Raw genomic sequence first — 18,624 nt, forward strand, 5'->3', positions numbered from 1 at the left:
ATAGCTTTGGGAAATGTTTAATCCCTGGACCCTTTGTGACTCTGTTGAAATATTTGTTTTTGTCGTTTGAGAGTCACACAGAGTCCCTCTCTAATTCTTTTGGGCATGTTCAGAATAAACTCACGTCTGGCTCTTTTCCTTGCATACTTTGTGCGGGTCTGGTCTACCGGACCCGCACACTCCTAAAGGCCAGTCCATAACCACCCAGTATCTGAACACCAGGTCTGCTTTTTCACTTCTCAATCACTTATAGATCATCTACACATTTTTAGTCTTAAAGTATTGCCGGTCAGCTTGAAATTTCATTTACTGTTTAAAATCTTTGCTTGCCGTAGCTTGTGTCTTCTGTGACCTTCTGGCTGAGGCGGGGCCCTGGCAGCACCCTCAGGGCTGGCTTGAGACCACCACCTCCAAGCCAGGGGCTGGGGCGTTCGCTCAGCCTTGACCAAGCCGTCAAAGGCTGGCCCTTTACAAGAGGTCACAGCAATGCCCGTGGGACTGGAATGAGATGGTTGGAGCCCAGAGCGGACTGTGTTTGAAGTCAGATCAGGAGAGCACACCCTCTGGAGATCGAGTCTGGAACAGAAAATGGAAACACGAAAAACAGAAGTCCTGGGCGAGTGGACGGGCCCTGCCCACACGTGTTCTCCGGTCACCAGCGGCAGTTTACCGGCTGCGCTGTTTTATGCTCATGGGCACGTCTAACGCCTTTCTAACCTCTGCCCCGTGTTCCCCCAGGAGTCCAGCATGTCCAGGACTTAAGTTACAGATGCTCACAGGGGTGAGCTAGAGACGCCCCAAGAGGGTCTTTCTCTAATTCACGACTAGAACGATCGATCCTCTGAGAAACAAGACTGCCGCGCTCCGCCTGCTGCGTCCTTACGAGGGTCCCGACCGGGGGACGTCGCAGCCCCGGCCTGGCCCAGGCCGCTCCGCCTGCCCTGCCCTCTCAGCCCCCGACCCAGGCCGCCTGGAGGGCACGCGTGCTCTCACGTGCTAGTCTTCTCCGCTTCTGCAACTGCGCCTGTGACGTTCTCGGGCCTAGAACTCACGCCCCCGACTGCCCCCTCCCCAGCACACGCACAAGCCTGCAGATGCCGCCCAAGGTCCCAGGCAGCCCTGCTGGGCGGGCATTTTGCTCCTGCTTCCATCAAAGGTGAAACCCAAACAATCCAGTTTTCCAGCTGCCGGGTCCACACGCCACCGTGGTGGAAATAAACTCAAATTTGACTCCATTTTTGACAAGAGTAAAATCTCTCCACTCACGGCACGGAAAACCACCCGTTCCATCCCTCCCCTCCACTGACCGCTCAGCCCTGCCAGGCCCGGCCTGGGTGGGGGCCTGTCTGCCTTCTCTATCTGTCTGTCCCTCCAGCACCACCCTGGCCCTGCCCCCGCCCCTCAGCCCTGGCGTCCTGCCCGGAGGAGGGTGCTCCCTCTGGCTGGCTCCTCAGGTGTCTCAGGTCTGCAGGGGAAAGGCAGGGGGATCTCTACCCGAGATTTCTGGCCTCTTTGCCCACACGGCTGGGTTTCCCACGCGGCAGCATCCTCTACCTGTGTGTCACCAGCACCTGCCACAGGTGCATGGGGCACCTCACTGAGCAGTGCACACTGCAGTCAGCGGTGGGCTGGAGACTTAGACTTGGACTCTTTTGGTGAGGGCAATGCATCTTAAGGGGACAACGGGGGGGAAACGCCAGCTCTAGCCTCGGCAGCAATGCCGCCCTGGGCAGGTGATCTGGGGCGAGGACCTCGGTCTCGTCACCTGCCGAGCGTGTGACATCAAGTGGAAGAACCTCTGCCATTTCTTCCACTGCAGATGCTGTGGACACCCTCTCGGAGGCGCTGAACTGGGATCCTCCAAATCCAGACGGACCCCCTCTCGGAGGCGCTGAACGGGGATCCTCCAAATCCAGACGGTGAAGTCCTAAGCCCAGAACCTCAGCATGTGACCTTACTTGGAAACGAGGTCGTCGCAGATGTGATTAGAGAGGATGAGGTCACACTGGGGCAGGGTGGCCCCAGATCCAATATGACCGCTGTCCTGATCAAGAGGGGAAATTTGGACAGACAGGTCTCTTCAACAGTTCAAGTGTCAAGAGACAGAGATCTGGGCTGATTCGAAGGTAATGTGGTTAAACCACAGATCTACGTGAGGAACCGGGGTTTGGGTGAGGCCTTCTGATATTGACGAACTCCCCAAATGGCCAGCGGACTTTTTGGGGGGGGAGTCAAGAACAAGGCTCAAGGCAATCAGAGGGGGAAGAGTCCCAGCCTCCTAGTCTAGCTCCCTGTGCAGACCACGATTAATCTACTCGACATAGTTTCCACCTTAAGGCTAAAGATTTTCAGGCAATTAAATTTAGTAGCTGACCCGGGTCCAGTTGGGTGAGTAATAATTCCGACTATAATTTCTTTTTATGTGAGTCTGGACATCTTGGATATGAAATACTGCTGCAGGATGGTCCATAACTCCTGGAAGGCTTTATGATAATTCACTTTAGAAATTATCTGAAGGGCAATCTATGGCCGTGGATGGGCCATTTTCCATGCTTCTGTGGGCTCCACTGGGCTAGTATCTTTTTTCTTTTTTGCGGTACGCGGGCCTCTCACTGCTGCGGCCTCTCCCATTGCGGAGCACAGGCTCCGGACGCGCAGGCTCAGCGGCCATGGCTCACGGGCCCAGCCGCTCCGCGGCATGTGGGATCTTCCCGGACCGGGGCACGAACCCGCGTCCCCTGCATCGGCAGGCGGACTCTCAACCACTGCGCCACCAGGGAAGTCCTATCTCTGCTTTTTTATGCATTTATTTGTCAAACACCCTAGAGTGTTTCCTACGTGTCAGGCACTGGTCCAGCTCTTTACGTCTTCCTAACAACCCTCTGAAGAGGTTCTGCTATCACCCTCGGTGCACAGGGCGGGAAAGCAGGCACAGAGAGGGGCAGCCATCTGCTCAAGGTCGCCCAGCAAGTAACTGCTCGTGGGGGGGGGGGGGATCCCCACCCCTCTGCTTGGTGCTGCCACTCAGGGCTCCTCGCTAGCTCCCTCCCCGGCTTACGTCTGTGCTCCCTCCACGTTCCAGCAGGCCCCCCGGCTCCTGTCCCTTGAGGTCTTCCCCCGCTCTTTCTCATGGCAGCCGAGGCGTGTTTGTGTGCCCCATCTTTTACCATCCTAGAGGCCCCATGAGAACGAGGGCCACAGTTTTGCTCCACTGTTTCCCCAGCGCCAGAGCCCGGAAAGTATCAGGGAACCGGTGAAGGTGTGTGTGTTTCTGGGTCACATATACATCGTCCCTCTCCTTCCTAATTAAAGGGCCCTTAGTATCTGCCGACAGGAAGGCAGGCCAGGCCCCAAGCCCCCGACGAGTCCACACTCTTGCCATCTGCCCGTCTGGGCAGCTCCGAGGCCAAGGATGGGTTCCTGCACCACACAGGAGTCTCTGAATATCCCGTGTTTCTCTCAAAACCAAATTTTACAAAACTAGGCTTTTCATCATAAAACGAGTGTGTGTTATTGATGAAAGAATCAAACTATTGACGTGTCTGGGGTGAAAGGAAAAGCTCACCTCCCCACCCGGCCCTCCACACTCGCTGCTAACAGCTACTCGTGTGTTTCCAGAAATTTTCTTTGCTCACTTCTCTCCCTCTCTTCTAAAAATAGGATCATTCTGGACATTTGCTATTTTTCCTTAACTCTTCATTTCTGGCTGAGACGCATCTCCGAGCTAGTGGTGCAGACCTGCCTCACCTCCCGGGTAGATGGACCCCGCTTCCCTGAACCATCCGTCGGTGGTGGGAACGCGGGCTCCTTTCTTCCCCTCCTTCCTGCACTAACAACATCCCGTACGTCTCTGGGTACTTGTGCGACCACGTCCTAGGAAACATCCCAGAAGTGGAATTACTTGGATGAAGAGTACGTGCTTTACTTCGACAGACATTTTCAACTGATGTATGGAAAGATCGGGGCAAAAGCACCCCCTGCCGAGGGTTCCTCTGTCCTCACACCTCACCACAATGGATGGTTCCAGACATGGGCCGCCATGCCGGACCGAGAGGCTAAAATGGTCCAGAACACTTCTACAGTTAGGAAGAGGGCACAGCCACTGTGGAAGATGGTCAGGTTGCTCCTCAATAAATTAAGAAGAGAATTACCACAGGATCCAGGAATTCCCACTTCTGGAACTCAGGGTCTTGAAGAGCTATTTGCGCACCCACGTTCGTAGCAGCGTTATTTACAACAGCCAAAAGGTGGGTCAACCCAAATGTCCACGGGTGGAGGACGGACGAGCACAGTGTGGTATACCCGTTCCACGGAATATATTCAACTTAAAAACGAGGGGAATTCTGACATCTGCTACAATACGGATAAATCTGTGGACTTTATGCTAAGGGAAATAAGCCAGACACCAAGAACCAAATTCTGTATGCTTCCACCGACATGAGGCCCCAAGGGGAGTCAAAACACAGAGACGGAAAGCAGAAGGGTGGGGGTCAGGGGCTGGGGGAGTGCGAATGGGGGTTTCTTGTTTCATGGGGACAGAGCTTCGGTTCTGCAAGATGAAAAGGGCTCTGTGGATGCATGGTGTTGACGTTGCCCAACACTGCAAATGTACTTGACTCCTGAACTGTGCCCTTAAAAACTGGTTAAGACGATACACTTTTTGCTACGTGTGTTTTACCACAGTTGGAAAAGACAGGAGGGGGATACGATATCACAAAGAACTGCACAGGCACTCGCTGGTTAAAAAGTATAGCAATTATGAAAAGCGAGAAAAAAATTGCCCTGGCTATAGCTGCTTTACGAAATAGGGAGGTCTTTAGGTAAAAACTGAAACCCTCACCTCATGCTTGGGTCTGATAAATACACCATCTTATTCCTCAAGACTGTGATTTTATGTATTATCTCCCTTGTGTTTTTCTAAATCTTGATACCTTTTGTCCAATTTTTCCGCAGAAAGAAAATTCCATATAAAATGAAAACAAGTTGAGATTTTCACACAATTCATTAAATCCAATTACAGTGAAATTTCAGGGAGTTCGCTACAGGCAAAGGGAGAAGAATTATATCCTCAGCTCAAATTAAAGTAAAAAAGAATCAAGTTGTGAGCTAAAGATAGTTCGAGGGAGGGTGAGGGTTGAGACTTGGAGAGACAAGGAGGGCGGAGGGCGAGAGACCCCCCATATCCTATTTTACACGAAACACCGAGCCATTCTCCATCACTCCCATCAGAGAGTCAGTCAAACTGGGGGGGACTGTTTTTAATTAGTTACCTCCCAAAGGTGGATGGTCAGCCTGAGACCATCAGTACGGAGCCCCAGTATTCCCCCAGTTGCCTAAAAAGCAGGCATTTCTGAAACACCAGCGGGACGTGGTGCTCCAGACCTGCACAGTCCGTCAACCACAGGGACCAGAAGATGAGCTATGATGGGGCCGGTTTCCTAGGATGCATGATGAGGTGAGGGGGGCCCCGGGATCCCGGGGGCGTGGGGGGTACACGTGGGACCCTGTGCCCACAGAGCTGGGAGGCTCTGGTCAGGGGCCACCTCGTGCTCCCTTCACCATGAATGTGATGCCTGGAGCTGCAGCAGCTATTTTGTGATCGTAAGGCACCATGTGTGAGGATGAAAAGGCAATACACTAAGGCTGGTAAACGAAGAAGACAGACCTATCGGGCTTTTGAGAGCAATAGTTCAGCTGCCCAGCCAATGCTTACAACCCTCTACTGCAACATGGCTTGTAATATGAGAAGAATAAACTACAGTTTGAAACATTAAATTAGCTGGGTTAAATAATTTTAAATTATTTAAGAGTTCTTTACTTTGCAGCTAAAAGCAATTCTTAGGGATACACCTCTTTTCGTAAGTGAATCTAACATTTCTCCTTTTATCTACTTTGTAGTGTTGTGAGGGTTTGAATGAGATAATAACTTTATTAGTGCAGAATTCCGTGCGTATCATTGTCATCCCGAGAGGAACCACAGGCTCAGGAAGAGAAATGACTTATTTACCTGGTTTGTGAAAGAACCAATCAGCAGAGGACTGTGAGAGGCTGTGTGCCTGCCTTGCCCCTTGCCCAGCCCCCTGGCCTCTCAGTGCTGTACGGAGAGCCTGTGTCTACACTGGATGGGGGTAGAGCACCAGGAAGGAGTCACAGAATCAAAATAAAGGGGTAATTAACCCAAAGTAATTGTTGGGATCAAACATTAAAAGACTGATGATACCAGATGGGGATGGGGCTCTAGACTGGGCAGGCTCAGGGGTTCAGACAGGGGCAGAAACGATGTGCAAAGATGTTTACGTGCACTTTGAGGTTTCACAGCTCTGCAAACCGGATTCTGAGGCAGGTGTGTTCTAAATCGGGTTAAGATCTGCTGAGCTGAAAGACAAGCTGGCCTTAGACTAGCAGAGATCATTTCAGTGTCTCTGTTGAACTGATGGAGGCATTAACGAAAAGCAATCAATTAATTCATGATCCAAATCAGAACTGGGCAAACCATTATGATCTCTCTGTAACATTCAAAGACAAATTAGATGGGGTGGCTTTTCCACCCCATCGAATTAGATGGTTCTGTCTTTAGTTTACAGAGTTCTAAAGTGCCACCATTTTGTGCAAAAACGGTGACTGTTAGCTAACAATACTTGGGCAGCGACCCTGTGTTTTTGAAATCCTCGGAGCTCGGACAACACGTGACAGAACTTCCCCCCCTGCGTCAGGGCCTTTTGCTGTCAGAGAACGTGGTGAAATGCGGGGCCAGACCACAGCAGAGTGTGAGCATGTGGGCGGCCCGGGGCGGGCGCAGGGGTCTCAGGGAGCCTTACCCAGCCGGTTGCAGGGGTTCCGTTTGAAGAGGGCTCTCAGAAGACTCTGAGCCTCCACGCTGAGGAACTGCGGCATGCCCAGCTTGGCTCTGAAAAGCACAGTCGTATTTTCGGGTAAGAAGGATGAGCCCCAAAGGGAGCAGGGTTTTCTTCAGGGCTCAGCATTCACAGACAAATCCAATCACATCCACGTGACCCAGAGCAGCTGTTTACAACAGCTATATAATGATTCACTAAAAATAACAAGGCCACTAAAAATAAACAAGAATGATCCCACTAACATACAGAACATTTTAAATGGAAATTAACTATGGTTTCCAAGACAACAGCAAAAAGGCTTTGGAGAGATGCCAGCATGCTTGACATTTTAGGACTCTCCTCTTGGCTTGAGGAGACAGCTGGATTCTCTCCTCTGCCTCTGGTGTGGTCTGCGGCAACATCTGGGGAAGGAGGGCCTCGCAGGACCGCACTTTGGGAACCACGTGTCCACAGTTTGCTGCTGCCCCTTCAGAAATGCTGTCACTCCCAACGACAGGTTACAAGTTCACACCTGGGATTTGCTGGAGGGAATTATTCTACAGCTTTAGGAAAAAAGGTCTTGTTCCCTCTTAAAATTAAAAGGAACAAAGGCCATCAAAAAGAAAAACACATAGTAGACTGTAGCTACACATGTCATCCATAGTGTAAGGTCACGTGATACAGGGAAACACCGTTTACATCCTCTCTACGGGTTGTCTTCCAAGAACTGCTCTCCTGTTTATATAATGATGTATCTACAAAACCGTAAGCTTTGCAGGTGCCTCCTGGTTTTATAAACGTTGCGTGTCCACCTGCAAGCAGAGTCTGAGAGAGCTGGTCGTGAGGCCAAGCACCTTCATGGATTCTCCTGCAGGTGCGGTGGGCCCAGCCTCTCACTGAGCAGGGAGACAGTAACTTGGAGCCTGCCTGATTCCAGGGCCACTTCCTCACCCCGTCCGCCCTCCGTCAGCTTCTCTCTCCCAGAGTTTTCCCTCTGACATCTCGCTCAGAGGAAGCCTGCTCTGATGAAGATGTTACGGCAAGGGACTTCCCTGGCGGTCCAGTGGCTAGGGCTCTGCGCTTCCACTGCAGGTGGCATGGGTTCGATCCCCGCTCAGGGAACTAAAATCCCGCATGCTGCGCAGCACGGCCAAAAAAATAAAATGATGTGGTTTTTTTGTTCGTTTTTTCTTTTGTTTGTTTTTTAAAAGCTATTACAGCAAGACTGGCTCTGGGTTTAGACTTCTTTCTAGGGTTCTAAGAGCAAAACCCATTTTTGTGTTAAAAGATTCTTCATGAGAATTAAGGAGAAAATTATGTTCGTACTCAGTGACTCGGGCCGTATGATTCCCGCTGACGTCAGGCAGGAGAGCTCAGGCACGTGCACGAACGGGTCAGCAGGCAGAGAAGGGAAGGCTCTCTCAGGAGCCCCTGCGGCCCTCTGCCCCCTGAACCTGCACTTTTGAAGGTCACCAACCATCATGTCTAAAGACCTTGCTGTTGGACAACTTAGGTGATTTTTACTGATGGAAAACTTTATCTTTGGTAGGAGATTTCATGAGAATCACTGAGAGATGCCACTGGCTTCACCCACTGACGTGAAAATGCCAAGAACGCTCATTACCGTGATTGCCCACTGAACAGTCCCGCTTTTGAAGACCGAAGCTCTCGATATCAGAAGGCGCTAACACGTACTGGGGTGGGTCCCAAGGTGGGTGTTTTACTCACTTGAGGATGAGGGCCATGGTCTCCTTCCTGTCCTTCCCCTGGAATGGCAGTGACCCCGTGAGCATCTCGAACTGCAGACCAACACAGAACAGAAGCAAGAGTTCAGAACCAACGAACTTCACAGTGGCGAGACCCAGACAGGCAAAATGCAGCCCAAGTTCACGTACCCATTCAAAATCTGGTCAGTTAAGTGCAGGCGCTGGCCTACATGCTTGGTGTACATCAGCGAACAGAACTGCATTGTGGACCTTGGCATTCAGTGGGGAGACTGATGGATGATGGACACAGTAAACGCTTCAGCTCTACGGCCGTGAGAAGGTGCTCAGTGCCATGGAGAGGGGGATGGGGGCCTGCAGCCCATGGCCACACACCTTCCACGGGGTCGACTGAGGACCCGTCCTTCTCTGGAGGGTGCCGTGGAGGGGCTGAGCGAGGAGGGGAGGACAGGGGTGGGGAGAGAGCGCTCCGGGTGCAGGTCGAATGGGCGGGTGCTCTGCGGACCCTGAGTGCCCGTGACGACCCTCCTCCCTCAGGCTACTGTGACCCGCCTCCCCAGCTGTTACGAGACACCGAGAGTGAGGGGACGAGTCTGTCAAAGGAGTGAGCAATTCAGGGAGGAATGTCCTGCGCCCGAGAGCAGGGTGGCGGGACCGTTCCCGGCATGTGGACCGCGGCAGACGGCAGAGGCCGGGCCTCTCCTGGAAGAGGCGAGGGGCCAACCTCTCCGGTCACCTTCTCCAAAGTCCAGGGGCATTTCCCGTCTCATGGGGGCAGGAGGCGCAGGGGCCGGGAGAGCCCAGGCCCGCTCTGCTCTCACTGCCTGTGGACCCTCGGGGCACAGACCTTCCTGGGCACGGGCACCGCCACCTGATCTAGGGACGCGTGAAGGTCATGCCCTGTGCCCGGGAGACCCTCACAGAGACGCGTGTTCACAACACAAGATGACAGGGCCCGTAAGAGCATCACGGCAAAGCACCAGCCATCGACAGCTGGGGAACCAGAAGAGGTTCCAGAAGTGTGTGGGGAGCCTGGGGAAGACGTGGAGGAAACAAGTGGGAAGAAGCCTGACTGGGGGCATCAGCTCAGAGCAGGTCACTTTCCTCCTCCCTTTCTTGTCCCTCCTCCTTCGCTACCTTTTTTTTGTTTGTTTTTTGTGGTACGCGGGCCTCTCACTGCTGTGGTCTCTCTCGTTGCGGAGCACAGGCTCCGGACGCGCAGGCTCAGCGGCCATGGCTCACGGGCCCAGCCGCTCCGCGGCATGTGGGATCTTCCCGGACTGGGGCACGAACCCGTGTCCCCTGCATCGGCAGGCGGACTCTCAACCACTGTGCCACCAGGGAAGCCTCTTTCGCTACCTTTGACTTCTCTCCTCTCTCAGTTGTTTTTCTTTCCATCTTTCTTTTTATGTCCTCACTGCCCCTTTTATTTGCTTTCAGCCTCTCCATTTATTTCTTTAACATGCAACGATTTTGATCAGAAAAAAGTATGAAAGGCATATTTTATATTTATGGGACAGATTTTATTAATATATCTAGAAACAGACGAGGGGGATGGCATATTCCCACTCCCCTCTACCCCAGAAACCTCACAAAACTAACTCCAGGTGGCTTTGATGTGTGTGTGGTTTTAGCTGCAGTTTTCTCTGCTGTGCTGGCCGGTAAGACAGTCCTTCTCTCCAGGCTTGGGCCGGCCTCCTGCTCTTTTAAATATCATTTCCACAGAGACACACGTGGCATTCTGTGACTTCAGAGCATCAGGCAAGGGTTCCCTGGAGAACCGCTGTATGGTCACTCGTGAGCCCAGCCTACATCGTTTTTGTTTTGTTTGTTTGTTTTTTTTTTTTTTGAGTACATGGGGCTCTCACTGCTGTGGCCTCTCCCTTTGCGGAGCACAGGCTCTGGACGCGCAGGCTCAGCGGCCATGGCTCACGGGCCCAGCCCCTCCGCGACATGTGGGATCTTCCCGGACTGAGGCATGAACCCGTGTCCCCTGCACTGGCAGGCGGACTCCCAACCACTGCGCCACCAGGGAAGCCCCCAGCCTACATCTTTAAGGGCTTCGCGAGTATCCCTGGGATCCAGGGACAGGACGAAGCCTGTGGTCTCCCTCTGGGAGCCCACCCCACCCTCCAGAGGAATGTGCTTCTCAGGCGGACGCGGACTTAAGAATTGGAATCACTCCCGAAGATGCAGAGCTGTAACCTCAGACCTGGGAGCCGGTGTCGGGAAGACAACATCAAACTTTCAGTAAAATCCGCAGCGAGGGTGCGGAGGCCCCCGTGCCCGCCCCCCACTACACACCCTCCAGACAGGGTAACGGGGAAGCACCCACGTGGACAGGAGCAGAGCCGAGGATGCAAAGTTACCCTGCCGAGGAAGAGGCTACCCTGACGGTCTCACCGACGTATCTAAAGAGAGGTGATCGGTGGGAAGGTAAGCAGAGCGGGACGTCCCTGTGGCTTCTGGCGTGGAGACGGACTGCACCCCAGCAGAGGCTATTCAAGGTCTGTATAACCACGAACACAGCAAGCGTCATCAGCGCCCCGGCAGCTGATGCTCACGGAGCCCTCGTCAGGTCGCGAGCTTGGGCCCGTCACTGCTTGTATTAATGTGTTTAATTTGTTGTGATTCTGTCTTGGGAGCAGTCTTCTCATTACAGCCTGACTTCCCTCGTAGGTGGCTGACGGGGGCAGAACGCACTGACCCTGGAGACGGGGGCACCGCCCCACGTGGTGTGACGTCACCTACTGTACGCCCGTGAGCTGGCATCCCGGCCGGAGCCGTGGGAACTGCCTCCCGAGCTGGTTTGACGTGTCTGCCCCCCACAGACAAGGGTCAGCCGTCCGTGCCGACAAATCCAACACAGCCAGCGCTTCCGAGCCCACGGGGCCGGGGACCAGAACCGAGAGACTGAGCGTGGCCTCCTGGGTACCAGCCTAGGGGCACCCGGCTGATGCCCTGCACCGTGAGCAGGACCCAGCCCAGAGGTCCCAGGGCGAGAGGCATGCGTGTGGGAAGGAGGCTCTGCCAGTGCTGGCTGAGCGACGCGCCTCAGTTTCCTCGTTTGTGGAATGCACAAGGAGGGGGCTGACAAGCCGGGAATGCTGCGATGCTCCTCCCATCCAGTCAATGTGAGACTCACAGCCCCGGAAGTCTGGTCCACGCCGAGGGCCCGGCGGGCCCGGCTGCGGGGGGAGGGGGAAGGGAGGAGAGGAAGGACCGCGTGAGGCGGGGGGACGGCAGCCAAGCCCGCTTCTGTTGTGACTACAGACCGCCCCGGCTAGACCGCGTTTGCTGCACGCTCTGTCTGCGAACACGTGACCCAAAGAAAATCCAAGTTTCTAGATGCAGATGTAAAAATGCTTCACTCTACGTGTATTTTGGTTCATGGTGATTTTGATGACTAAGTGGAGGGATTCTGTGTTTGAAATAAGAAAAAGATCTTTAATCTGGAGATAGCTGCATCCCTTCAAATCCTCCTGCTAAACCCGTAAGAGCGTTAAGGATAAAGGTTTGACTCTTAACACATTTGCATCCTAACTTGAATCCCAGCTCTGTTTCCTGATGGTGGGAGTCTGGAGCGGGGACAGAGAGGAGGCTGCCAGGAAATGCTAGGGTCAGGAATTGGTGGCCCCCCTTGTCCTGAGTCACACAAAGGGCACTGTTTTCCTCGGGTCACTCCTGGACCTCTGAACCCCAGGAGTGGGCGGGCGCTCAGGGGACAGCCACGCGGGCACCTTGGGGACGGCAGATGCCACGCCGCAAGCCCGTCAAGCCACGAGCACATCATATCCCAAGCATACCATACCACGAGCACACCATCCCACGAGCACGCCATACATACCATGAGCACGCCAAAGGACCACCAGTCCGCGCTCTGCGTGTGGCCCCGCCGGTTCACCACCTCGGGCGCCATGTACTCGATGGTCCCACAGAACGAATAGGCCCTCTTGTCGTGGTCGATGGCCTCCTTACTCAGCCCGAAGTCTAAAAGAGAAAGAGCACACAGTGCTCAGTCTCCGGGCGGCACCTGGAGCCCTGCTGCCCGGCCGGCCCACCTCCCACCGCTGTCCTCTTGGGGCCGAGCTGCCCACAGAAGCTGAACCAAACCCGACACCTCCCGGTCAGCTTCTATAGGGACCCACACGTTCAGGAGTGCTCCCGAGGGCGCCTAGAAACTGCATTCCCGACGCCCGACACCAATTCCCCGGGAGCCTGTTTTTAGCAGGACACCCTGGACGTCAGCGGCCCCAGCGGAGAGGCCTGCGGGGCTACTCCGAAGGAAGGGCAGGAAGACGGCGCTTGTTCTGAAGGAAAGGGCGGGAAAGGGGTTACGAGCAGGAGGCCACTCGGGAAGGAGGTCCCCGGCTGGTGAGGCACGAAGGGGAAGGCAGACAAGGTGGGCGGGGCTTCAGAGCATTTGCCATGGGGTATCCTCCCCTGGACCTTGTCCACAAAACCTTCCGCCAAGGCCGTCGTCCTCCAGTGCCCGTGTTACTGCACCCAGTGGATGAAGGACGCAGTGAACACGCTGGTTCTGAGATTACAGAGCCCTCCACGTTCACCATCTGTGAGTTTAAGGTTGACATCCCTTCTTCCTGGGGCCACGTGAGGACCAAGTGAGCTCACGGCTAAGTGAGAGTCTCCAGCACCCACGTGGGGCTGCTCCCTCACTGCCGAAGTGACTCACTAGGCACGTCAGAGTCTCGGGGCTTGTTTGACCACAATGACTAAAACAGAGGAAGCCAAAACTCTATAATATGACACATAAATTTAATGTGGTAGCTCATACTTATTCCAGCTACCTCTGTACACGTGAGACTCATATAATATACGTGCAGTTCCTCACTCAGCAGAGAAAACCAGTCAAGTACTAGCAGACCCTCCAATCTCCACGAAATGCCACGCGAGCACTTTTGAACTGCCTTAACCAGTTGTAGAAGTCAAGTCAGGTTTACTTTCTCAGCTTGTTAAGGGTTAATTTCTTCTGCTGTTCTACACATGGGAAGGCACAGAAGGCCCCAGCAGGTCAAACTGGACTCATTGCGGGGGGCAGGTCCCACCAGCAGACACTGCGGACGCCCTTGGACCTGTGCAGCCCCTGCCAGGAGGTCGCCGTCTAAAGGTCTGTCAGATGAGTGCCGTGCTCTTGTGTGTAACTCATGAGAAATTTAAGAAGTCTCACTGTTTGACATTAACGAGCCGTAACTGTCAATTGTTCTGTGCACTCTGCTGGGACTGGGGGTCCATCAAGAACGGGGTGAACCAGCCCAGAGAAGGGAACAGGCGGCAGCGAGACCACATGGCGTGGGGCTAAGGTGCAGAGGACAGGAGGCTCTGAAGACAGAACGGGGTAGAGCAGGTGTCCCGTCTAAGCAGAGACAGCTGCCACTGGAGGCGAGGGGGGAGCATTTGCGCAGGGACAGCCCGCTGGTGGACACGGGGAGCGGGTGTGAGTGGAGACCAGGCCAGGACCCGGCCAGTGGGGGGCCAGCGGAATGGCCCCCAGAGACGTCCACGCCCCAACCCTGGAACCTATGAATAGGTCACCTTACCTGGCAGAGGGGGCCCTGCTGTATCTCGAGAAGGGAGGTTATCCCGGGGCGCCAGGATGACGCACAGTAAGTACAGGTCCTTATGTGGACTTGGGGGCAGAGGCCAGAGTCAGAGAGAGACTGGGGTGCTGCCCCCTGGCTCTGAAGGAGAAGGATGGGGCCGTGAGCCCAGGGAAGTGGGCAGCCGGAGAGGCGACAGGACCATCCGCCCCTGGAGCCCCCACAAAGGAGTGCACCCCTTTTGATACTAGCCCTGTGAGACCTGTTTTGGACTTGTGGCCACCAGGGCTGTTAAGATGATGAGCTGATGCCGTTTTGAGCCACCGAGGTTGGTAATTGTGACACAGCAAGAGGAAACTAGCACAAGCGGGTGACACGGAACAAGGGGGGGCGGTGCTCGTTCTGGCTGAGCCGACGGCAGTGGGAGGGGTTTGAGGTTTCAGTGGGGAGATCGGCCCCGCAGACATGCTGAGATGAGATTCTTGAACACAACATCCAGTGACGCTGAGCGTCAGCAGGAAGGCACTAGAAGGCTCTTAAGTCAGAGGGAGAGAAGGAAGGAGGGCCGACCGGGGAAGCGCAAGCATCCCCGGGAAGACACACACCGACAGAACTGAGCCACGGCCACGGGGAAGGCAGCCCTGCGTGCACACGCTGGTGTGACGAGAGAGAGGGCTTGAGCTCTGGGTCGGCCCCCAGGTACCAGGGGCGCCAGGGTGACGGCACCGGTCGGTGGCGGGTGGAATTGTACAAACCTGTGATCTTAATATGTCCCTCTTCGTCCAGGAGGATGCTGAAAGAAAGGGGGGGGGGGAACAGATGCTTTAAAAGAGATGAGACACACGGAAGGGCACGGAGACCCCAGGGGAGCCGCCCAGGCCCTTGGGCAGCAGTCTCCATGCTGGCTGGGGGGCGGCAGGTCACCTGCTGTTCGCAGACGTGGCCTTTAGACCACTGCTTCCCTAGTCGGCAGCTTCTGCTGGGTCAGGAGCACAGGCACATCCGCAGTGTGCGGGGGGCAAAGGGCAGCCCCATGTTCTTGTGGCTGGCTCAGCAGGCTCACACTGGGGACTGCAGGTGTGAGACCCTCTCAAGCCCAGGCTGTCTGTCCTGCATGAATGGGCCTGAGAGGGTCCGCAAGTGCCCTGGCTTGTGCAGACGCCGAGCTGCTCAGAGGGGACTTCCTGAACCCAGGCGGGCCCTCGACGGCTAGAGCCTGCTCTTCCGGCCAGACCCCTCCACGAGCCCCGCCTGACCCTGGGGACCACCGCGACCTCCGGGGGAGTCTGTGACACCTCAGGCCTCAGCCCCCGGGAGCCATGTTGTGGGAGCCGGTCCCACGGGGTCCCTCCTGGTGCCCTGGACCAAGCTCTCAGTATGCCTGCATCTAATGTCCAGATGCCCCACGGGGAGCGCTGTCCTGTTCCTCCCAGCTCTCTGTAGTACGGCGAGGCTGACGCCCACGGGAGGGTGGAGGGAGCGTCTGAGGGGATGGACGCAGGCGAGCCTTCCACGAGGCCCTTCTCCAGCCCATCAGCCCACAGGCCCCCGGGGCTCCTGGCTTGCCCTGTTTCTTTCTTTGCTGTAATTAAACTCTGTTCCACCAGCTCCTGGGAGGCACCAGCCTGGATCTAAAGAGACCAGGACATGGGCTGTGAGGATTAATATGTGGTACGTTAAACACATGTGGGAAAGGAAGGAAGTTCTGACACAGGCTACCACATGGATGGACCTCGAGGACACCACGCCGAGGGCAATAAGCCAGCCACAAAAGGACAAATACTGTGTGACCGCCCTTACGTGCGGTCCCCGGAGCAGTGAGATCCACAGAGACAGAAAACAGAAGGGAGGGTGCCGGGGCAGAGGGAGGGCGGTGGGGAGTTAGTGTTTCAGGGGGACAGGGTGTCAGTTTTGCCACTTACGTGCGGTCCCCGGAGCAGTGAGATCCACAGAGACAGAAAACAGAAGGGAGGGGGCCGGGGCAGAGGGAGGGCGGTGGGGAGTTAGTGTTTCAGGGGGACAGGGTGTCAGTTTTGCAGGATGAAAGAAGTCTGGAAGATGGACGGTGGAGACGATTGCACAGATGGTATGAATGCTCTTAACACGACTGAACTGTGTACTTGAAAACGGTCAAGGTGGTAGATTTTACGTCATGTTTATCTTACCACAATTTTTAAAAAGCTGCCATGGGAATAAAAACCATACCTACTATTTTATGGAAATGGGAAGGAAAAAGTTACAGTGTATAATTAAGATGACAACTTATAATGAAAGAAGCGAATGTTCTTATCTTTGCTTTTCAGTTATACTTAATCTTTGCCCAGAAGTGAGCAACTTTCAGGATTAATTCCCTACTAATTCTAATGGAAACAAAATCCTTTCTCTTCAATTCTGCAATTACATATTACTATTTTTAACTATAAAGATCCCTTTGACCTTTAACTAGAGGGAGAATCGGGGTGCCGCCTTCATGGTGCAGAGCTCACAGCGGAGGGGAGCAGGTCAGCAGAGCTGGCTGTGACAGTGGCCTCAGCGCCTGTTTTCCGAAGGCGATGCTGAGTTTGCAGGACATGGCTCTTATGGGGATACTCAGGAGAGAGCCTTTCACGGTTATTTAAACATCATTTACGCGTGCAGGCAGTGATGCTGTACCCGGCTGGTGGATAAGCTGAAGCCGTGCGTGGGGAGCACTTCCCTCTGGTCACAGGCAAATACGCTTTGCATCAGGGACATACACAATGTTCCTGGTCTCTAGGCAAACGCAGGCGTTTCCCTTAAACAACTGCCACTTCTCAGAGCAGAGTTTGCATTTTTCTCAGTTCCCTGCAGGTGAAGAAGTAAGGGACCAGGAACAAGGGCTGGGATCTACTTCCTGTGCCCTCAGGGCCTGGGCTGCCTTGTGCTCCAAGCCTTGGGGTCCCACCAGGCCCCACATATCCAGGGACAGGCATGGACCTCAGTCTATAGGGGGACAGGGGGCCGTTATCAACCACGTCACAGGCCAGAGGGAGAAAATCATCAACTTCACTGCAGGGACCACTGTCAGGTCAACCAAATGAACTTAAAATAGCATCCTCTAGGTCCTTCCTTTTCAAGTGGATCCTCCTAGTTTGTGCAGCTCTACACAGAAAACAGCAGGAAAAAAACCTGAAGTAAGAACATTATTATTTGGAGGGACTTTAAAAAAAAGATTTAGACTGGATTAGCAAAATATCCTAGAAATAATATTACAGATGATCATTGCCAAAGATACACAAATCTTACTGGAATTTGGGCTGGGAATCTGGTGCCACTGTCTTTTAGAAAAACTCAGAAAGACTCATCTGACTCGTCACCTAGAAATGGGCCTGTCGAGACAGCTGAAAGGGCTTTCCAAGGTGGAGGTGGAGATGGGGAAGAGACCGGCACAGAAGATACACACTAGTGAGGGGGTGGCGTGTGAGACATTCCCAGTGCAGGATGGGTCCCACCTAAGGAGGGAGGGCAGGGGGTGTGGGAGGAGGAATGGTGGGCTGCCTACCTGCCCAGCCTCCCCTACCTGCCCAGTCTCTCCACCTGCCCAGCCTCCCCTACCTGCCCAGCCTCCTCTACCTGCCCAGCCTCTCCACCTGCCCAGCCTCCCTACCTGCCCAGCCTCCTCTACCTGCCCAGCCTCTCCACCTGCCCAGCCTCCTCTACCTGACCAGCCTCCACTACCTACCCAGCCTCCCCTGGACCACAGGGATGCAGGCCCGGCCCTGCCTCCCTTGGAGGGTGTTACGAGGGTCAGGTGAGAATGGGCTGGGACCATCCCACACAAATCAGCACAAGCCACAGCTATGTCTGGGCACCTTTCCAGGGGCGGGCAGGTGGAATCCCTGCCTGTGGGGTGCTAGCACCAGAATGTCCCCAGGCTATGCCCTCCCTGGGGAATTAAGTACAGGGACAAGGCGACGTGGGCAGCAAGAGGGCCCTGCCCTGCCTTGTCCTCACTCACTTTTCTGGCTTCAGGTCTCTGTAGATGATCCCCAGACTGTGCAGGTGGTCTAAAGCCAAGGCCAGCTCAGCCAGGTAGAACTTGACATCCTCCTCCGTGAACATCACCTGGCAGGAGAGAGAACAAGACTTCAGCCTGCTCTGTGGCTGCTGGCTTTAAAGACAGAGGCACTCAGCCCCACGAAGACTCCACTCCGCTCTGCAGACCGCGGCCCCCAGACAAGGCTCTTCCGACTCCTACAGTGGAAACATGAGTTCTCAGCAAAGTTTTAGGACCAGTGAAGGGGTGGGGGCACTCCTCACAAAGCCCCTCGGCCTTGTGGGCGGAGCCCCGGGCAGAGTTTCCTCCCCCGACCTTTCTTGCCCCACAAACCATGCAGCTCTGGAGTGTATTTCTGGGTTTATGTTTCAATATGTGTGCTTCTAATGTAACACTTTAATACAAAAAACTAAACCACACTGTGAAGGTCTGATACAAACAGGCCTGAAGGATTTACTGAAAATGTGTCTCAAATTTCATCCCTCCTCCCT

General features: G+C 54.5%; 1 protein-coding gene across 8 annotated transcripts in view; it reads right to left on the reverse strand.

Annotated features, from left to right (window-relative positions):
• Positions 1-18,624, reverse strand: part of RPS6KA2 (ribosomal protein S6 kinase A2) — a 334,274-nt gene that overhangs the window by 44,563 nt on the left and 271,087 nt on the right. For all 8 annotated transcript variants that reach the window (XM_024744930.1, XM_024744933.1, XM_024744935.1 and 5 more), the window contains 5 exons: positions 18,095-18,201; positions 14,874-14,911; positions 12,408-12,550; positions 8,565-8,635; positions 6,819-6,907 (listed from right to left, as the gene is read on the reverse strand). In XM_024744930.1, the coding sequence (XP_024600698.1) occupies positions 6,819-6,907; positions 8,565-8,635; positions 12,408-12,550; positions 14,874-14,911; positions 18,095-18,201 (448 nt within the window). The remainder of the gene's footprint in view (positions 1-6,818; positions 6,908-8,564; positions 8,636-12,407; positions 12,551-14,873; positions 14,912-18,094; positions 18,202-18,624) is intronic.

The sequence above is a fragment of the Neophocaena asiaeorientalis genome, unplaced genomic scaffold (genome assembly GCF_003031525.2).
Source record: "Neophocaena asiaeorientalis asiaeorientalis breed wild unplaced genomic scaffold, Neophocaena_asiaeorientalis_V1.1 scaffold649, whole genome shotgun sequence".
NCBI lineage: Eukaryota > Metazoa > Chordata > Mammalia > Artiodactyla > Phocoenidae > Neophocaena > Neophocaena asiaeorientalis.